The 22,461-nt window shown below is 41.7% G+C and overlaps 1 protein-coding gene across 1 annotated transcript in view; it reads left to right on the top strand.

The window, feature by feature from the left end:
- The window catches only part of LOC132101402 (leucine zipper protein 2), a 154,655-nt gene that overhangs the window by 71,757 nt on the left and 60,437 nt on the right, over nucleotides 1–22,461 (top strand). The window contains exon 2 of the mRNA XM_059506333.1: nucleotides 5,219–5,330. Within this exon, the coding sequence (XP_059362316.1) occupies nucleotides 5,219–5,330 (112 nt within the window). The remainder of the gene's footprint in view (nucleotides 1–5,218; nucleotides 5,331–22,461) is intronic.

Genomic DNA, 22,461 nt, shown 5'->3' with positions numbered 1-22,461 from the left:
GCACATATTCAGTCCTGTATTCTATCATTTTCCGAATTCGCCATCGCTTTCAATCGTTACACCGAAGTAATCTGTTCCTCTTTTCCACAAAGGAGACGCGAGCTCAGCGACTATCTCACAATTATCGCTGAGCTAGCATTATCACATGGGGGTTCCCATTTCTACACCTACCATAAATTATTCTTTGCAAAATGCGCCGTCCGAGTGTCCCAGTGGAATCAGTGTCCTTATTGGGGGGCTTTGGACACCAAACTTCATAATCGGGTATTTTTAGGCTGCAGTAACATAACATGCGCAGTATGCTGATCCCTCCACAACATGCCCCTTTGTCAACCCATCCATTCCTCCCTGTGCCGAACCATCCCAGCCCAAGTCCACTAGCTATGTACCGAATTTCCCAAACAATCGTTCCCTCTCCAATTCCACTAATCGCCACCCCCTTCTTTCTCTGGCATGCAACTCTGCATCAGCTTCAATGCCGGCAGGTGCTCAAGACAATGCTGCCGGTTCATGCATATTTGCAACTTTTGCGGCGGCGCTCACGCCCGCTTGATTTTTCCTGTACAAAAAGATGTCAATAAAAGTGAAGAACAATACTTATCGACTCCTGTAAATATTTTTCATCTATCTTCCGAATTGCTCCATCACCCCAACCCAGATTTTTCTAACTATCTACTGTCGGGTCTCTCACACGGTTTTCATCCCAGGGTCGAAAGTCTCCCCTCCCAAAGCCTCATAAGACCCAACCTTCAGTCCGCTCTCACTCAACCCGAAACAGTTGATCTTTTAATCAAGAAAGAAATAGACACAGATTTCATGATTGGCCCTTTTTTCGTTCCCCCCTTCAACATCTTCCGCGTCAGCCCCATAGGCGTAGCAACTAGAAAATTTTCTGGTAAAAAACACCTCATAATCGATCTTTCTTCCCCGCATAATTCCCTGCTCCCAAGCATCAACAGCCTCATCCCACTCGATGAATTTTCTCTTCACTACCACGACATCGACCAAGCCATCACTATGATCAAAGACGCAGGTCGCGGCGCTTAGATGGCCAAAGTCGACATCACCTCTGCGTTTAAAGTGATGCCCATCCACCCAGATTTTTGGCACTTATTCGGCGAAAAGAAGCAGAAGCAGTCCAAAGATTTTTGACATGTTGTCAGAAGCAATTTGCTAGATCCTTTCCAACAACTACGCCGTACCCTACCTAATTCACCTCTTAGATGATTTCTTAAACATATCACCACCTGACTCCATCGCAGCAGCAAACCTCATGACAACTCAAAAGGTTTTCGCAGAGCTTCCATCGAATTTTTGGGAATCAACCTAGATTCACAAAAGTTTCAAGCTTCTCTACCCCAGGAAAAAAATCGACAGAACTATTCTGGTGGCTTCCACTCTCTTAGCAAATCCAAACGTGAGCTGCTATCCGTCCTTGGTCATCTAAATTTCGCGATGTGCATAATCCCTCAAGGCCGCCCCTTCGTCTCTCACCTCCTCTCTCTCGTGTCCTCCGTCCACGAGCTAGAGGACCAATTATTCATAACCAATCCATGCCGAGACAAGCTCAGTTTGTGGATATCCTTCCTTAATCAATGGAACAGATTATCCTTCTTTTACAGTGATTTGGTTTCATCCCCAACCGACATCCAATTATTCACCGACGCCACCCCCTCCAGTGGTTTCGGAGGATTTTACCAAAACCGCTGGTTCGCTTCTACATGGCCCTCCCAGCTGTTAGATTTACCCCAGCCATTAATATCCTCAGCCCTTTTCAAGCTATATCCTATCCTTGTGGCAGCCTTTCTATGGGGAAAAGAGTGGTCCACCACCAGCATCGTTATTCACTGCGATAACGAGGCTACTGTACATTGCATTAATAACGGCTGTTCTCATTCCCCAGCTTAATGCCCTTACTAAAACGTCTAATCTGGATCTCAGCTTGCGATCAGTTCATCATAACCGCAAAACACATTCACGGGGTAAAGAACCAAATAGCTGACTCTCTAGCTCGTTTTGCCTTTCAGAAATTCAGGTTGTTGGCACCGCAGGCGGAAGCATTCCCAACCCCAGTGCCTCCTTATTCAGAGTTTCAAGATTCTATTCTCCAAGCCATTTCTCCCAGTACCCTGCAGTCATACTTAACAGCATGGAAATGCTTTAAAGCATTCCACTCCGCCTATAATCTACCGTTCCCTGATTTTTCCCTGCTCTCCATCACCTCATTTAAATCGCACCTCAACATTAAAAAAACCCTCCAAGTCAGCTCCATTAAAAGCTATCTAAGTGGAATCCAATTTTTCTATAAACTCATATTTGGTTCACACTCACCCCAAATAGCCAATTCACAGACCTCCCTTCTCATCAAAGGCATTCAAAGAGCCCACCCCACGCGCCCAGACTCCAGGCAGCCCATAACCTTTGAAATCCTGACTAAATGCTGTCTACGCTCCGCAAAGGTTACCATTCCGTCCACACTGCTCGAACGCTAGATGCCATGTTTATCCTAGCCTTCTTCGGCTTTCTCAGATGCTAAGAGCTCACTACCACTTCCAGCTTTAAACCGAATATCCACCCCACCATTTCTGATCTAGCAGTCCTGGACGATGAAGCCATGTCATTTCATATAAAGCGAAGTAAAACAGATCAGACCATGAAGGGCCACTTTATTTATATTTTTAACCTCCAATCACCTATTCTCCAATACCAAACTCTCCTAGCCTTCCACCAGCTCAGGAAAGCCCACGCTAAATCCCTTTCCGACCCTCTTTTCACAGATGACTGTAGCCGCCCTGTCTCCTGTTTTTTGTTCCAAAAACACTTAAAATCTGTCTTACGTCTGTCCGGCATCTCAGCTGATGATTTCTCCAGCCATTCCTTCAGAATAGGTGCAGCCACCACAGCGGCTCAAAATGGCCTTTCCCAACATCAGATCCAAACACTCGGTCGCTGGTCATCAGAAGCTTTTAAGAGCTACGTCCGATCAGACCGCTTAAATCTCAAGAAAGCCCACCAAACCCTAATCAGCCACCAGTTTTTTCCCTAGCCATCTCCATTTCCCATTCCAACAGCACTCCGCTCATTCAGGATCCATTCTATCTCTCTCCCACTGCTGCAGCAGTGTCAGCTCCCGCAGGAGCCTTTATGTATTTCCTCACTGCCGCAGCAGTGTCAGCTCCCGCAGGAGCCTTTACGTATTTCCCCACTGCTGCAGCAGTGTTAGCTCTCGCAGGAGCCTTTTCCGTGTTTCCCTCATGTGCCACAGCAGTTTCCGCTCCCGCAGGAGCCTTTACATACTCTCTCACTGCCGCAGCAGTGTCAGCACCCGCAGGAGCCTTTATGTATTTCCTCACTGCCGCAGCAGTGCATGTTCCCACAGGAGCCTTTCCGTATTTCCTCACTGCCGCAGCAGTGCATGCTCCTGCAGGAGCCTTTCTGTATTTCCTCACTGCCTCAGCAGTGTATGCTCCCACAGAAGCCTTTCCGTATATAAAAAAAAAACATTATATCCCAAAGAACGTCCAACACCCATCTAACATTAAGCTCAGCTTTTGGGGAGTCATAAATGTGCGTATCTGGCTGCTGTCCTGTTCTAATTGCTTTTGGGGAGCACTTTGGGCTGGGCCGGCAGGGAGTCTTGCTGGGCTCGGAGCTCTCTCCCCGGACAGCACGCCAAATACGCTTAACCTTTATTTATTATAAGTAAATGTGAACTCGTGAAGGGAAGTTTCTCAAACAAATTTCAGGAGGAGCATGCACGGATAATTAACATGGCCAGTTCATCATTACACATCATTACACAGTGATTACACAGTTTACCAATCAGCTCAAGAGGAAAACGCCTATAAATAATCAAGTAAGTCCTTCCTTCGCTATCTCTCAATTTCCAGAATCCCTCCGCCAACCCGATCTCGCACCCTCAACCAAGTTTCTACCCCAGCCAGGTAGAAGCACTCGGGGGAGCACTTTGGGCTGGGCCGGCCTCCGAGCTCAGACCCCTCTCCCCGGATGGTGCCCCGGGCTCGGGAGTCTTGCCGGGCTCGGAGCTTCTCTCCCCAGACAGCACGCCAAATACGCTTAACTTTTATTTAATTATAAGTAAATGTGAACTCGTGAATCAAGGAAACCAACACGCATAGAGAATGAGTAGACCTGACAAGCAAACTGAACAGACTAGGACTTTTAATCACAGGGCAATCAGGGGAACACAGGTGACATCAATGGAACATAATCAAACTAAATGAGGACAGGAACATGACAAAATAAGCACAAACAGGAACAAAAACCAGGGCAAAACATAACAAAACAGGTCTATAATCCTGACAGTATTGAATTGTGCATGCCTATTAGCAAAATATATGTTGCTTGTAAAAAAATAAAAAATACAATTATCAGAATACACAGCTGGTTGAATGGTCATCAAGGAAGAAAAATATTCTTCTTGCTGCCAGATTTTGTAGTTACACCATTAACCAGAAGGGGCTGGGTCACATTAACCAGCCGTATCCTTGAGCCCTTGTTTAAGCCAGACTCTCACAGGTCTGAGCCCAACTGCACTGAATAATAATCAAGTCAAGTAGTGAGAGAATTATTATTTTTATCTCTGTCTGTTTCTTCCAGCCCATACCCTTGATCAGTTTCACAGACATCACACTGTGGGAGTTTTATAGGCATGATGTTCTCCAGCATGATTTATTTATTTCGCAGGTGTTGCTTTCTCATCATGGAGATCATATGACTGTGCTTTAGTTTCCCTGACATAAAGCATAAAGGTTCAGCTGTGAGCAGCACAGGATGCATTGGCAAAGAGCCCTTTGTTGAAAGCATTTGACTGTACTCTACATAACTTGTTTATGTATATATATATATATAAAGAGATTTTTTTCAAGATAATTAAAAACACTTCACTTTTAAACTTACGTAGTTAGTTGATATTGGAGAGCTTTTAAAATATGAAATATGTTTATATTTTTTCTCTGTCTGCTGCCTTTAACTTCATGAAATCCTGAAATTGAGCCTGAAATGACTTTGAGTCAAGGTCACAAGTTCTTTTTCAGAATTTTGATGATGAACTATTGGATGTTTTCCTTGAGTGCATCATCCACTTACAATAGCTTCAGATCCTTCAGGCTGCTGTAACCTGCCATGCAGAATGAATTTTCCAGGCATGCCATAGATTTAAAGAAGTCATCTTCCTATTTCTTTTCTCTTCCTGTAGCTATGAGGGGCTGGAAAAGAAGCTGAAGGAGGTTTTCACAGAGAGGACAGGAATTTTACGACAACTCTCCAAAACATCAAAAGAGCTGGACAGCATAAAGGGGAACCTGCAGGTAAGACCCTTCCCTTTCTCCATTGGGCTGGCCATAGTGCATATTTGATACATATTTTAATGCTTGCACCTTTGTGGGTACTCCCAGGTGTACTAGTTTTTTTTTTTTTTTGCATATTTTTCACACTTAAAAGACTCAGATCATCAAAAATGTTTAATGTAACACAAAGATAATGCAAGTAAATACAAAATGCTATTTTTAAATGATGATTTTATTTATTAAGGGAAACGGCTGTCCTAACCTACCTGGCCCTACGTGAAAAATGAATTGCCCCTCCTTTTAAATCATGAAAGAACTGTAACCACAATTATTTTAGAAAGCTGAGTTAAATTTTACTAGCCAAACCCAGGCCAATTAATGCCAGACCTGTTGAATCAAGAAATCACTTAAATAGAACCTGTCTGACAAAATCAAGCATGCTTCAGAGCAAAACATCATGCCGCGATCTAAAGAAATTCAAGAACAGATGAGAAACAAAATAGTTGACATGTATCAGTCTGGAAAGGGTTATAACGCCATTTCTAAGGCGTTGGGATTCCAGCAAACCACTGTCAGAGCCATTATCCACAAATAGAGAAAACGTCTCGGGTTACTTGACTGTAACCCTGTTCCCTGAAAAAGCGGGAACGAGATGCTGCGCTCAATAGCACTAATGAGAATTGGCTTAAATAACCTCGGTAGGTGACGTCCCATATTACATGCACCTGAAGGTTATAAATAGACGTGACGCAGAAATACCCTCAGGTTAATATTTGTCTGAAAGGACGTCCGGGCACGTTTACAGTGCGGCATTGAGGCGCAGCATCTCGTTCCCGCTTTTTCAGGGAACAGGGTTACAGTCAAGTAACCAGAGACGTTCCCTTATCAAAAGTGGAGAGGACCAACCTGCCGCATCACACACATGCTGCAAGGGTGCACCTCTTGCTAAAGCCATTGAAGATGCCACCCCCCTGGTTGAATGAGCCCTAACTCCTAGAGGCGAAGTTTGATCACGCGCCTCATAGGCTAGGGCAATAGCATCCCTCACCCAATGTGAAATTGTTTGCCTGGTGGCAGCCGCCCCCCGGTTGCAGCCCCCATGGCATATGAAAAGTTGCTCTGACTTATGCCACTGGCTAGTGCGGTAGATGTAAATCTGAAGAGCACGTACTGGACACAGTAAGTGAAGTCTTTCCTGCTCCGGTGTCGTGAATGGCGGAGGACAGAATGCTTCGAGAATGACCGGAGGTATGGTCGAGAAAGGAACTTACGGAAGATAATTAGGGTGAGGATGCAAAATAACTTTAACTCGCCCAGGGGCAAAATCTAAGCAGGATGGCAGGACTGACAAAGCCTGTAAATCCCCAATTCTCTTTAGAGAGGTAATGGCCATGAGAAAAAACATTTTTAGAGCCAGAAGCCTGTCAGGCGCTGATTCTAATGGTTCGAATGGGGGGCCAGCCAACCCTTCGAGCACTATGGCTAAATCCCATGAAGGGACCGTAGATCTAGTGGGTGACCTCAACCGCTTAGCCCCACGAATGAAGCGGGTGACTAGAGGGTGCTTTCCCACAGAAACCCCGTCAATCAAAACGTGATGTGTTGCTCAGACACTAATCTCTCAACTTGTCTAATGATCTGAAGCATGTATGTCAATACTGGGCCATACCTCAATGTACAATGGTTAATGGAGAGACCAGAAAATAGAAAATCCCTAAGCCTAATAGGAGCAATTATGTCTTGTTCTATTGTCTTCCATGGTGATATAGAATTTGGATCCAACCACTGCTTCATTGGACGCAAGATAAATGACCAGTGATAGTATTTAAAGTTGGGGAGTGCCCAGCCTCCTTCTAGTCTGTTATGCTGTAGTGTGGTCGGTTTAATATGTGGTCGCATCCCATTCCATATATATTTCTTGAGTAGCGAGTCAACCTTGGACCAGTAATCCTTCGGCGGAGGTAGCCTAGAGGAGATAAAATTAATGAATGGTAAAATATTCATTTTCACTACTGCTATGCGAGACGGGACAGATGCAGGGAGAGCAGTACATCTTTTTGTATCCTCCTCAACCTTCTTCAAAACATTTGTGTAGTTTAATTTACTTATGGTTGTAATAGATGTTTGAATTAACACTCCTAGATATTTGACCTCTTTGGCAATTGCAATATTAGTAGGTAAAACTAACTGACTTCTATCCCTGTTAACTAACATCAAAGCAGATTTAGAGAGATTAATTTTAAAACCGGATAGTGCACCAAACAAATGTAATATTTTAATAGTGTTGGGAATGTATCATCTGCATACATTGACACTTTGTGAGTAGAAGTGCCAATGTGAATAGGAGAAATAGTAATATTATTACGAATATACTGCGCTAGAGTTTCTACAGTATGTAAAGATTAAAGGGGACAGAGGACAGCCCTGTCTTGTACCACAGTGTATAGTAAACAAATTTGAAATGACAGCTCCTATACAGACTCTAGCAGAAGGGTTCGCGTACAGCACCTGAATCATTTTAATAAACTTAGGACCAAACTTAAATTCTTTAAGGACACGCCATAAGTACTGCCACTCAAGCCTATCAAAGGCCTTCTCTGCATCAAGAAAGAGAATGCCACAAGAATATGGGATTTTCTGCGCTTCACCTACAACCCGAATTCCGGAAAAGTTGGGAAGTTTTTTAAATTTTAATAAAATGAAAACTAAAGGAATTTCAAATCACATGAGCCAATATTTTATTCACAATAGAACATAGATAACGTAGCAAATGTTTAAACTGAGAAATTTTACACTTTTATCCACTTAATTAGCTCATTTAAAATTTAATGCCTGCTACAAGTCTCAAAAAAAGTTGGCACGGGGGCAACAAATGGCTAAAAAAGCAAGCAGTTTTGAAAAGATTCAGCTGGGAGAACATCTAGTGATTAATTAAGTTAATTGATATCAGGTCTGTAACATGATTAGCTATAAAAGCTTTGTCTTAGAGAAGCAGAGTCTCTCAGAAGTAAAGATGGGCAGAGGCTCTCCAATATGTGAAAGACTGCGTAAAAAAATTGTGGAAAACTTTAAAAACAATGTTCCTCAACGTCAAATTGTAAAGGCTTTGCAAATCTCATCATCTACAGTGCATAACATCATCAAAAGATTCAGAGAAACTGGAGAAATCTCTGTGCGTAAGGGACAAGGCCGGAGACCTTTATTGGATGCCCATGGTCTTCGGGCTCTCAGACGACACTGCATCACTCATCGGCATGATTGTGTCAATGACATTACTAAATGGGCCCAGGGATACTTTCAGAAACCACTGTCGGTAAACACAATCCGCCGTGCCATCAGCAGATGCCAACTAAAGCTCTATCATGCAAAAAGGAAGCCATATGTGAACATGGTCCAGAAGCGCCGTCGTGTCCTGTGGGCCAAGGCTCATTTAAAATGGACTATTTCAAAGTGGAATAGTGTTTCATGGTCAGACGAGTACAAATTTGACATTCTTGTTGGAAATCACGGACGCCGTGTCCTCCGGGCTAAAGAGGAGTGAGACCTTCCAGCATGTTATCAGCGTTCAGTTCAAAAGCCAGCATCTCTGATGGTATGGGGGTGCATAAGTGCATACGGTATGGGCAGCTTGCATGTTTTGGAAGGCTCTGTGAATGCTGAAAGGTATATAAAGGTTTTAGAGCAACATATGCTTCCCTCCAAACAACGTCTATTTCAGGGAAGGCCTTGTTTATTTCAGCAGGACAATGCAAAACCACATACTGCAGCTACAACAACAGCATTGCTTCGTCGTAGAAGAGTCCGGGTGCTAACCTGGCCTGCCTGCAGTCCAGATCTTTCACCTATAGAGAACATTTGGCGCATCATTAAACGAAAAATACGTCAAAGACGACCACGAACTCTTCAGCAGCTGGAAATCTATATAAGGCAAGAATGGGACCAAATTCCAACAGCAAAACTCCAGTAACTCATAGCCTCAATGCCCAGACATCTTCAAACTGTTTTGAAAAGAAAAGGAGATGCTACACCATGGTAAACATGCCCCGTCCCAACTATTTTGAGACCTGTAGCAGAAATCAAAATTGAAATGAGCTCATTTTGTGCATAAAATTTTAAACTTTCTCAGTTTAAACATTTGTTATGTTATCTATGTTCTATTGTGAATAAAATATTGGCTCATGTGATTTGAAAGTCTTTTAGTTTTCATTTTATTAAAATTTAAAAAACGTCCCAACTTTTCCGGAATTCGGGTTATAAAATGTGAATTAGTTGCCTAATGTTGTCTGCAGCCAAACGGCCCTTCATAAATCCTGTTTGGTCAGGATGTATTAAATCTGGCAATACTGACTCTAGTCTGCGGGCTAATACACGGGAATAAAATTTGAGGTCGGCATTAATAAGTGATATTGGCCGGTAGCTTGCACAGTCAGAAGGGTCTTTGTCCAGTTTGGGGATAACTGAAATAAGAGCAGTGTTAGGGTCTTTGGTGGAAATGCCCTTGTTCAATAGCAAAGTTTATAGAATCCAGCCAAAAAGGACCTAAAGTCTCCCACAAAACTGAATAAAGCTCAACCGGCAAACCATCAAGGCCTGGGGAGCGCCCTCTCTTCATACTTTTTAGCGCTAGTTGTAATTCCTCAAGTGAGATAGGCAAGTCAAGATGGTCTCCATCCTCTATGGAAAGAGTAGGAAGATTCAGGTTGTTAAAGAAATTTGTATAATCATTCTAAGAGGGCTGACAGTCGCTAGAGTACAGTTTTGCAAAAAATTATGCGAATTACTCATTTATATCTAGAGTAGTTGTCACCGTTTCTCCTTGATCTTTTTTGATGCACGCTATTGTTCGGCTCTTCTCCTGACGTTTCAGAGTTAGGGCAAGAAGATGACTTGGACGGCTACCTTGTGAATAATATTTGTGCTTAGTAATATGCATTAAATACTCTACTCTATGTCGTAACAGATTGTTTAGTTCAGATTGATGTGTCTTCAATTGAGATTCCATGTCTTTACTATAATTCCTTTTAAGTTGGCCTTCTATTCGTTCGCATTTTTGTTCTAAATCTGAAATCTGACGTAGTCTATTATGTTTGTATTGAGATGAAAATCTAATTGCATTGTTCCTGAGGAATCCCTTTATGGAGGCCCATAAGAACATTGGGTTCTCTAGACTGCCCTTATTAAAGGGACAATAAATAACTTTTTAGGTATTTTATTATCTAAAATCAATATTTTTATTCATAAATATGCCCTCAATGGTGTACAAATACCTATGCCAATGTTTAAACTAATCCTCGTAAATGAAGAATTTATTATCTTTATATACATGGGACGGGTAGGTCTACGGAGGCTTCCATGTAGTTCCGCCATCTTGCAAAACTATAATAGCAGAGAGGGACAAAAAGTACTAAGCCAACGCGTTTCCACAACGCGTTTTCGGTCAGAGCCAGAAACGCAGGTGCAGAGCAGTGAGAGGCGCTTGATACTGCACCGGCAAGTTTAAAAGTCTGGATTGCATTCTTATTATGGACCATACATATGCCGCGCCACAGGAGAAGAAAACATCGTCGCCAAAACGAAGTGCTATTAGAAGACATCCTGTCAAAGCTTTTTGGTACATATCGCCTACCGTAGATGCAACGCGCATTGAAAAAGCGAGGCGCTGGAGAGCAAAACTAGTTTGAATGTAAAATACAATATCACCACTAGATGGGAGTAATTCCTACTTACAGTCCCTTTAATGTCTATGAATTCGTTAAGTTCAAGTTTTAGTTGATTAAGGAAGCTTTCATTCTGTAGTAATGAGGAATTAAACCTCCACCTAGAAGACTTATTGTTTCTGATATCTCCAAAACTAAATGTTGCTTCAATAGGGTTATGATCTGAAATATGCCTAGAAAGAAGATTTATTGAGGAAGATGCAGAAACCAATTCACTAGAGATAAGTAGGTAGTCTATCCTAGAAAAAGACTTATGGCTTGGAGAGTAGAATGTGTAATCTCTTGATGAAGGATTATGTAGTCTCCAAAGATCCACCAAATTAAGGTCCGTTGCTAAATTTCCTAAAGCCTTAGAAGTTATCTGAATGTGAGTAGCGACAGCAGCAGACCTGTCTAGGGTATTGTCAAAAACTGTATTCATGTCTGCACCAATAACCAGGTGGTACTCATCCAAAGTTAACAATTCTTTCGTAATGTTCTGAAAAAATGCATAGTCAAAGACGGCTGGGGCATAAATAATAATAAAGGCTACTTTCCTTCCTTCAATGGAGGTACAACAGAATGCTAGCCTTCCTGAAGCATCTGAGCTTACTTTAATTACGTTTATAGTCAGATTACGTCTCATTAACACAGCTACCCCCTTGGTGCTACTGCCATCTAATGAGGCAGCTACCATCTCCTGTTTTGTAGTCTTAAAGTATCATTAGGTTTAAAGTGAGTTTCTTGCAATAATGCTATATCAGCATTTTTACGATGAAGGAAATCTAAGACCTTGGACCTTTTGAATGTAGAGTTGAGCCCTCTCACATTAAATGACATAACATTGTATCTATCCATTGTCCCTATTGAGGTATGCCAAAAACAATCTGTGTTTGATAAGGTTAAAGTAAATTGCCAAAGTGTATAATGAGATAAGAGAATCTACGGTCATGAAACACTTGCCTGTGCTAAAACATATCAATCCCATGTGGAAAAAAAATCCCTGAACTCCCCGGCCCCCCTCCCCCATATTGTCATCTGTGAGAACCAAGAAGCGATGTCTAACAATGAACCTATGCCTATTAGCCCCCAACTGGGACCGCTTCCACTGTTTCCATAACTGAAACACATTTTTAGGAATAACCTTGGTTCAAAAGATAAAGGAAAATACAAAACGGAAGATAACCGCGCTGTTAGGTAAACTGTTTTAACATTACACCCAGTCCACAGGCTACTATTTAGCAACCCCCATGTGGGATGAGAAAACACTGCATACTGAGAAAAAATAAATAAATCAAACTAAACGTACATATTAGCGTCATCATAAATCAAATAGAAAAAGTTTTAGCTCAAGCATCATATGCCTACGCATGTTGACCTGTTTGTAGTCATTCCATGTCTGTGAAGTGCAAGGATTCTCTAGCAGTAGACCTGATGTTATTGCCATTCGGTTGAGTTGAAGTGGCGTCTTTTCCCATGAAGAACATTTCAGCCTCTTCTGCAGAATCAAACGATAATTTATCCCCCTTGTACGTGAGTTTCAGGATGGCTGGGTAGATCAAAAACGAGTCGATGCCTTTCTGTCCCAATTGGGCTTGGATCGTTTTGTATTTGTTTCTTCTCTGTACTGTCTCGGCACTGTAGTCAGCGTAGAATTCAAGCTGAGTGTTGTCTGAAAGTTTAGGTTTACTATTACGAGCTCCCGGCAGTATGGCTTGACGATCGCGGTAACGGAGCACTCTGAAGATCATTGTAGACGGCCTGGAGAGGTTAGCAGAGAAGATTCGGTGGGCTCTGTCAATTTCTATGGATTTTCCGGCCATTGTCGGGATCCACTGAGGTAGCATTTTACAAAGAAATCCGACTGGATCTTCTCCTTCTGCACCAGTTGGTAGGTTTATTAATCTTACATTGTTCCTTCTTGACCTATCTTCCATCTCGGTGACTTTCCTTCTGAGGGTGTCCAGCTCTGTGAGACAGTGGTTGGTATCCTTTTTAGTCAGGCGAAGCACTCCTTGCATTGTATCTACTTTAGCGGACACCTTTTCCATATTTTTGGCGTGCGTGTTGATGTGGCTATTCAGTGATCTCAATAGCATCCCGTTTTCAGCTATTTGACTTTCCACCGTAGTTAGTGCTTTAGTCAAAGTCTCACTCAGCATTTCGGTTACAAGGTCCAGTAGTGTCTCCCTTTCCGCCTCTACCGTCTGCTTGATTAGCAAGGAGAATTCCTCAGGGAGTAAACTAGCTAGCAAGGTTCCTGGGCTAAGGCTAGCTTTGAATCACTTGCCCGCGTCTTGTTTTGCAGGCGAACTTGCACTTTTCTTTGACGCCATTTCACGATATTAGTTTCAAAACTATCCAATATATTATATGAACGACCTTATTGCAGGAAACAAGCAGTTAAGCCACCAGTCAAAGGGCTTTTGGCAGGAGCTCAGTGTAAAGCGACCATCTCGCTGCGCGTCTCACCGGAAGTTTCTCGATCCCTCTCCTTGATGCCCATGAGGTTCAGCCACAGATGTCTCTCCGTGGAGACCATAGCAGCCATAGAACGGCCGATGGCACAGGCCGTCTGCTTAGTCGCGCGCAGAGACAGATCTGTGGCTCGGCGAGGTTCTAAAAACGCCTCTTCATCAATGGACCCGCCTGTGCTCAAGTCTTTTAGCAGGTCAGCCTGGTACGCCTGAAGAACCGCCATGGTGTGCAGGGCAGCACCAGCCTGACCCGCGGCCTGAAAAGCTTTCCCCACCAGCGAAGATGTCATTCTGCACGGCATGGTGGGGAGCATAGGCTTCTTAAGGGACGATGAAGTCCCAGGGGAGAGATAGCCCGCAAGTGTCTCTTCCACCTGGGGCATCATCATATACCCCGTGGCTTTGAATCAATGATAGTCGAATAAATCGATGTCGACGACACGAAGACACGGGACGAATATGGCTTACTCCACAACCGTACTAGCTCATCGTGGAGATCACCGAAAAAGGGGAGAGACCGTCGCTGAGGCCCCTCCCCTTGGCCACCCGACAGAAATCTGTCATCTAATTTTGAGCGTTTGGGGGTCTCTTGCTCCTGTGGCCAGTCTAGCTTTAAACGATCGACTGCACGAGTTACCACCTCGAGTAGCTCCTCATACGCTTTATCACTGCGGGAGGAGCACTCTGAGGTGGCACTTTCCATCTTGACAGAGGCAACAGATGAAGTCTCCTCGGGCCGTTCAGAAGAAGCGCCGGGGCGCGCTTGAGAAAAGGACGCGAGGGCTTCATGATCTGGCGAGAGCGCGAGAGAATGGGGCGGAGTCATGCCACGCGCCTCGGCCAGATCGGCACGCGACCCCCAGGATCTTAATGAGGGAGAATCTGCCGGCTTGTAATTTTTGAAAAACGCGAGCCGCGCGCGAAGCACTTTAATAGATAACATGTCACAGTGCTCGCATTCTCCCTCGAGCCCGAGGGCAGTGTGCTCTTCCCCCAAACACTCAAAACAGAATCTGTGAGGATCATTCTCTGAGATGAGCCTCTGACACGGAGGCACGCATCTCTTATTTGATTCTGTCATTCTCTCTTTTTTTTCCTCTTTTAATATTAAGAGGAATTAATATATACTGCAACGCAGTGTTTTATTTATATTTTCCCCCTTTTTTTCTTTCTATCTATTTTCTAATTTACTCGACTCTAACACACACACACACACACACACACAATGCGGTCCTTGAAGACAAAAAAAACTGAGGGTGTTTCTGTGTCACGTCTATTAATAACCTTCAGGTGCGTGTAATATGTGATGTCACCTACCAAGGTTATTTAAGCCAATTCTTGGCGTGTTTGACACACGTGCTTCACAACCGGTCGAACAAAGAATGTTCTCATTAGCGCTATTGAGCGCAGCATCGAGAGTAGCTTTTGATAAGGGAACTTGGAACAGTGGTGAACCTTCCCAGGAGTGGCCGGCCTACCAAAATTACTCCAAGAGCACAACGAAGACTCATCCAGGACGTCATTAAAACAAACAACAACTAAAGAACTGCAGGCCTCACTTGCCTCAATTAGGTCAGTGTCCATGATTCAACAAGAAAGGGACTGGGCAAAAACGGAATCCATGGGAGAGTTTCCAGGCACAACACAAAGGCTTGTCTCACATTTGCCAAAAAATATCTTGATTATCCCCAATAATTTTGGGCAAATATTTTGTGGCCTTATGCCACAAAAGTGTCACTTCATGCTCGAAAACCCTCTAATGTAGCTGAATTAAAATGATTCTGCAAAGAAGAGTGGACCAGTATTCCTCCAATGTTTATTTATTTATTGTTTTGTCTATATTTAAGCAAAACATTGTTAGTCTGATGTGTTTGTATGACTTTGTAGTTTTTCCATCTGAAAGAACTGATCTCAGTCTGAATTTTGAAAGGGATAGTTCAACAAAAACTTTTAAATTCTGTCATCATTTAATCACCCTTATGTAATTCCAAACGTGTGTGACTTACTTTCTTATGTGGAACATAAAACCTATACATTCATGAGTTTCTGCTTGATGTCAGCAGAACCACATTTTTAGAGTTAAACTCCATGCATGATGAAGAACTGAGGGATCTCAGTCTGCTCTGGAGGCCTACACCATCACCGACCCCCACTAGTGCATCTCACCCTCAGCGTAGACACCACAAGCGGCTTGAGAGGAAGCAGAAGAGGGGTAAATGTGGAGGTATGCGGGCTAGGCTAATGGCTAACCCACGCAAGCCAGCCATCCTCACCATCGTACTGGTGAACATACGCTCTGTTGACAATGAACTGGACTACATCCAATTACTACACTCAACACAGTGGACTGTAAAAGACTTGTATTTTTGTGTTCACGGAAACATGGCTCAGCAACAGCATACCGGACAGCGCTATTCAGCTCGACCAGCTAACATGCTATCGAGTGGACAGAGTTCTCATCAAAGGAGGTAAGACCCATGGCGGCGGGCTTTGTGTTTACATAAATAATGCGTGGTGCCATGATTATTTTGTGGTATGCAAACACTGCTCTCCCCTGTGGAGTTTATGATTATTATGTTCTGGCCATTCTATCTACTGAGAAAATATACAGCCATAGTGCTACATCCCTCCCAGTTCCAACAACGGCAACAGGAGCAAGGCACTAAATGAACTGTACCAGCACATCAGTGAGTAGCAGACAGCCCATCCTAATGCTTTTCTCATCTTAGCTGGGGATTTCAAACATGCAGACTTAAAGAGTGTGTTCCCAAAAATACACCAACACATATACTTTCCAACACAGGGAAACAACACTCTGGACTTTGTTTACACCACCCAGAAAGGAGCTTACAAGGCCTTACCTCTACCCCACCTCGGAGCCTCAGACCACTTCACTAGCCGCATTTCTACTGTCAGGCCAATGCGAGCCAGGGCTTAAAACAGGCCGGGCAGGGCTAATAGCCTTGGGCCAGTAGCACCGAGGCCAGAATAGCGCAGGGTTTCCACTGTCGGTCCTGAAGCTCCGCTGCGCGTCACTAAAAACCGCCCTTTACACGCCTCTCAGGAACAATGTCACGAAACCCCATCATTTCAGAAACAAAGAGAAGTTATCATAAAACTAAGAAATAATTCACTGGAACTAGCGCGATCACAAAACCAACACAATAAAATTGGCTGTTTGTTTGCATACTTTGTTAAATATTCAAATTCAAAAGCATCTATGTTTTACTATAGAATAAGTGATACATTGATCATAATGAATTAATTTATCAAGACTCAAAATTAATCACACAGAGATCAATTTATATATACGTGTATATGCACATATGCATCACATTTAGAATGATTGATAATATCTCCCGTTATTATATTTTTATGATAGGCTACATGGAGCTAAACTCTCGAGATGAGACTTATGACAGATAATATAAGTTAAATAAATACATGATTGGCAGGGAAGCCAGCTCTCGCTGGGATTTTTGTAAGGAAAGAAAAAAAAGTACCTTTTAAAGGTATTGAATGTATCTCTTTTTGGTGCATTAGATGTTTTCCATAATCAAAAATGGGAGTATCCACAATTTTATCGTGTGTTAATCTTTAAATGTGTGTAGTTCTACATAGAAATGTAACTTTGTGTTCTGTATACTTTTATCTGTCGTGTTTGGTATCTACTTAACCGTTTCTCTTTGAATGAAACATTCATAAATAGGAAATTACAGTAAAATGTATTATTCTGGAATTACCAACTTGCTGGAATAAAACTGCTGAACTCGACTGTACCATAACTCACTCGAAGTGGGTGTTTCCCCAGAGACAAAGGAACTTTTTCCCGCTTCAGATCGCGGACATTCATTGGTTGTTCACGCGAACAGAGGCGTGAACCAGTCGAGCTATAAGGACTGACCCAGGAAGTTCCTCCCTCTCTTACTCGGACTCTTGACTCTCTTACCATCTTACTCTGACTCTTACTCTCATGGCTCCTTCGGGAGCTTTTATCTCCGTGTTTTCGTTTCTTTTCATTACTAAGTTTATTCACCTATTCGCCTCTCCACACGAGGAAGACGAATTCTGAAACACTGCTTTCTTTGAACCTTCAAAACTTCGCAAGGAGACATGAGAGAACACACCCAGACCGACGCACGCAGGTGCAGTCATAACAATCTCTCTCTGAATGTGGAGAAGATGTAGGAAATTGTTGTTGACTTCAGGAGATTGCGCACTCAGTATGCTCCTCTGACCATCAATGGTGCGACTGTGGAGAGAGTAAGAAATATCAACTTCCTGGATTTGCACATCACAGAGGACCTCTCCTGGACTGACAACACTGCAGCACTGGCCAAGAAAGCATAGCAGCGTCTCTACTTCCTCCACAAACTGAGAAGAGCCAGAACCCTATGGAGTTTCTTTTGTGTCTTTTTTATTCAAACAAACATATTGTGTTTGAGAGTAAAACTAATTATTTTCTAATTAAAAAAAATATATATTGCAAAAAAAGTCTTCTTAAGGCTCAAAAATAAAGAAGTTGAGAACAGAATTATTTGCAGTGCATATAAATCTTTGAAAACCTTTATTTTTCCTTGTGCACTTCGAGAACTTTTCATCCCAAACCCACACATTTTGCTCTATTTTCTGCTGTCTTTTTTGCGGGTCAAAATATTTTGCTTGCGAAGTGAATAGGTTGCAAGCTGAAAAGTTTTGCAAGTTGAAAAGTTTTGCGAATTGAAAAGTTTTGTTTGCACGTGAAGCTGTAGCTCAGTGGGCGGTCTCTACCAACCAGGATGAAAGGCATTTTTCTATAGGTCACCCTCGATTGAAGTGACAAGTTGGCCACGCCCACTAAGGTTTCCCGCCGCTGCTGCTGCCACCGAGAAGATAAAAGAAGCGAAGCAAAGCGAGAATGGCGAGCAACAGGTCGTTTACTGGGTAAGTTAACTAATTTAATATAAAAAACGCAGTGACAAGTGAACTGAATGATTCTCTTCTTATGCTGTCCCATTTAAATACTTAACGTTGGCTAGACCAGTCTGTAGTTAGTGTTACCGTTGACTAGATTTTATTAACGTTAGCCAACACTAGCAGCCAAGGCCACCATTAGTAACGTTTGCCGTGTGGTTGTAGCGGATATGCAGGTCATCGATTCATGGGTTCTGAACTAATGAATCACGGTTCGTTGAATCTAAAACAATGCAAACCCAACGCTTGTAGATTTTGAATATATATTATAAACCCAACTCTTTCTAAACTAAATGCCTGGCCTGGCGCCAGCCTAGCTGGATTTAAATTATTTACGACACAGGATGAGACATGCCTTACCTCTTACCATTTTAGCCTCACTCCACTGGTTGCCCATTTATTTTAGAATTAACTTTAAAATTCTTCTTTTTGTATTTAAATCCTGCAATGGTCTTGCCCCGCTATACCTCTCTGAGCTTGTACAATTTTATACTCCTTCCCAGTCTCTCAGGTCAGCAGATCAGCTGCTCCTGAGAGAGCCTAAAACAAAGCGGAAGCTCGGAGGGGATCGTGCCTTCGCAGTTGCAGCTCCAAAACTTTGGAACAGTTTGCCTCAGCACATCAGACAGGCCTCCTCTCTGTCTGTTTTTAAATCCCACCTAAAGACCCACCTCTTTTCCTTGGCTTTTAACACCTAGTAGGAAGTTGACTTCATTCATTTATTTTATCTTAAGGATTTTATATTTATTTGTTGTTTAATTTTACATTTTGTTACTTTATCTATTGAGTCCATTGTATTATTATGCTTCTGGTTGTTATTTATTATTATTGCATTTGTATCTCTGTGTGCAGCACTTTGGAAACCATGTGTTTATTTAAATTGTGCTATATAAATAAAATTGGATTGGATTGGATTGGATGCCAAAGTCACGTGAGCAGCCTCAAAGGAGAAACAAAACGCCCACATTCCTAAGCACACACACAAATGAACTTTTCTTTATGCTCTTTATATAAGTCCTTAATAATATGTATCTTGAATAGGTTTGCTTTGCATAAAATGGTTAATCCTTGTTATGTGAGGAGAATAAGTTGATACTTATAATTTGGAAATGTTCATCCTAATTAATGTTCCCAAATAGAGCCCTGTTGGTAACCCATCCCTTCCCCAAAGTCATAAAAACTTTACGACCTCATCTGGGAGAAACAGGGAAGCCAGCTCTCGCTGGTATTTTGGTAAGGAAAGAAAAAAAAGTACCTTTTAAAGGTATTGAATGTATCTCTTTTTGGTGCATTAGATGTTTTCCATAATCAAAAATGGGAGTATCCACAATTTTATTGTGTGTTAATCTTTAAATGTGTGTAGTTCTACATAGAAATGTAACTTTGTGTTCTGTATACTTTTATCTGTCGTGTTTGGTATCTACTTAACCGTTTTGCTTTGAATCAAACATTCATAAATAGGAAATTACAGTAAAATGTATTATTCTGGAATTACCAACTTGCTGGAATAAAACTGCTGAACTCGACTGTACCATAACTCACTCGAAGTGGGTGTTTCCCCAGAGACAAAGGAACTTTTTCCCGCTTCAGATCGCGGACGTTCATTGGTTGTTCAAGCGAACAGAGGCGTGAACCAGTCGAGCTATAAGGACTGACCCAGGAAGTTCCTCCCTCTCTTACTCGGACTCTTGACTCTCTTACCATCTTACTCTGACTCTTACTCTCATGGCTCCTTCGGGAGCTTTTATCTCCGTGTTTTCGTTTCTTTTCATTACTAAGTTTATTCACCTATTCGCCTCTCCACACGAGGAAGACGAATTCTGAAACATTGCTTTCTTTGAACCTTCAAAACTTCGCGCGGAGACATGAGAGAACACGCCCAGACCGACGCACGCTGCACGCACGCTCGCTTTCGCATACACAGAGAACCATGCAAGTATCATTCTCTATGGAGATTTAAATGCTGCTTAAAGTTTGTCTATGATTTGATTCGTTGTTGTCTTACAAGGGTTACTGTCTGTGAGTTTGCATAACTGAGCGCGTGATTCTGTGATCACGCCTATTCTCTCATTCATCCTCTCTCACTCATTCTCTCTCTCTCTCTCCCTCATTTGGATTCCGTTATGTCTTGTACAAAGTTTACTGTCTATATTGTCGTACGTGTATTTACTCTGTATAAATCGTAGTTTGATGTATTATTAGTTCAATTATTAAATTCCATATACTCCAGATTGTCTGTCTAAGTTGCTCATGTTACAGAGTCAATGAAATGTCGATCTTAGCTACAAAGCTTATTTGTTACTTTTAAGTAATCTAAATTTTAAAAGGACAGGAGAATGGTTTCATGGCCAGAAACTATTTGTCCTGGAATTATAAGAAGTGATAGCGTTACTGAGAGTTAATAAGTTAATCTGACGGCCGTTTGCTGGACGAACCACGTTTGATTTACATTAATTTCTAGTAAAAGATATCACAATAATTGATATGAAGAATAGAATATTGAAATATGAGTAAATTACAGTGCCTTGTGATGAGTTATTAATATATACAATTGACCTATTTTTCATCTTCAGTAATTTTAATGCAACTGTAATATGATATATTAATCATATTCCTGATTAATTATTCAAATTCCCTATATATCATTTGAGTTAATTATTATATACAACCCAGTACATAAGTCGATGTCCAGTGTTGCTAGCTGAGCTGACATTCACTGTATGTTACCCAATTGTCAGTGCTTGCACCAATACCATAACATTTCCTGTAGTCCATATGGTAGATTACGAGTCTTTCAAAACACTCATGCAAACTGCTGTTACATATGGGGCAAGCTTTGACCGAGTGTAATGTATATCAAAGCAGTCTCTTTAATTGCGTTATTCTTTGTAAAGTTTTTAAAGGGGTAGTTCATCCAAAGATGTAAATTCTGTCATTGATTACTCAAAAAGTTAATATAGAGATAAAAACTAATCCATATGAATTTGGAGAAAACTACTCAATTGGGGATATGAAATTTCGGATATTCATTTTGAATATGGATATTTTGCAGTCTTTCTGAAACGTCAAAGTGGTAGTTGTGTTGCCGTCAATGGAGGGACAGAAATATCTCAGACTTCAATAAAAACATTCATTTGTGTTCTGAAGATGAACAAAAGTCTTACAGGTTTGGAACAACAAGAGGGTGAGTAATCAACAACAGAATTGACATTTTTGGGTGAACTAACCCTTTAAATTCATGTAAGGGGAAATAATATAAATTTGTATTTGGTGTACGTTTAAAAAAAAAATATAATATATCAGCCAATTTCTTGTGGGAGCCACAAACAAGTTCTAATAAAAAAAATAAAGTTACTTATTGCATAATTTGTCTTTTCTTTCTCATTAAGGCAATATACTTAAATTAAAATCAACTTAATAAATTACATTTAAGACAAACCATACAGCAGGGGCCCTTTTTTCATACATATACTGTTACGAACTTTAAAACTAGGGAAAGTAACGTGTAACACACCAAATCAGAGGGGGCTAATAACTGGCCACAAACTGTAGTGTAGGCTTCATCGCTTATGCAAGCAGTTTTATTACAAGTCACAGATACAAACTTTCACATAAAGTAATAAATATCTAAAACACTGAGACAAACCTCATTCAAATTAAAGTAAGAAAGAAAATAACACTTGACATGCCACAGGGCTCCAACAGGGCATAACTATTGGTGTGAAAATATACAACCACTAATTGAAATCCAAACCCAAATGTAGCACAGCAGTCACAGCACTCAGAAGGAAATATCGATCACCAGAGACCACAGAAAAATCCCCACCACCTCACCAGTGCCAGTCACACCCACGGAGAAGACCCTGCAGCCACCATTAAGTCAAGAAGTAGGACAACTACAACAAAAAGAAAGAAAAATAAATAAATCTTAATACACGTAATACAAAGAAAACACAGTAACATATAGTAACAATAGTCGTGCTAGTCCTGCAACACAAAAGCTTATTGTAAGTACCTTGAATTGAG

The sequence above is a fragment of the Carassius carassius genome, chromosome 23, assembly GCF_963082965.1.
Source record: "Carassius carassius chromosome 23, fCarCar2.1, whole genome shotgun sequence".
NCBI classification, from domain to species: Eukaryota; Metazoa; Chordata; class Actinopteri; order Cypriniformes; family Cyprinidae; genus Carassius; species Carassius carassius.
This window is presented reverse-complemented; position numbering and strand designations above follow the sequence as displayed.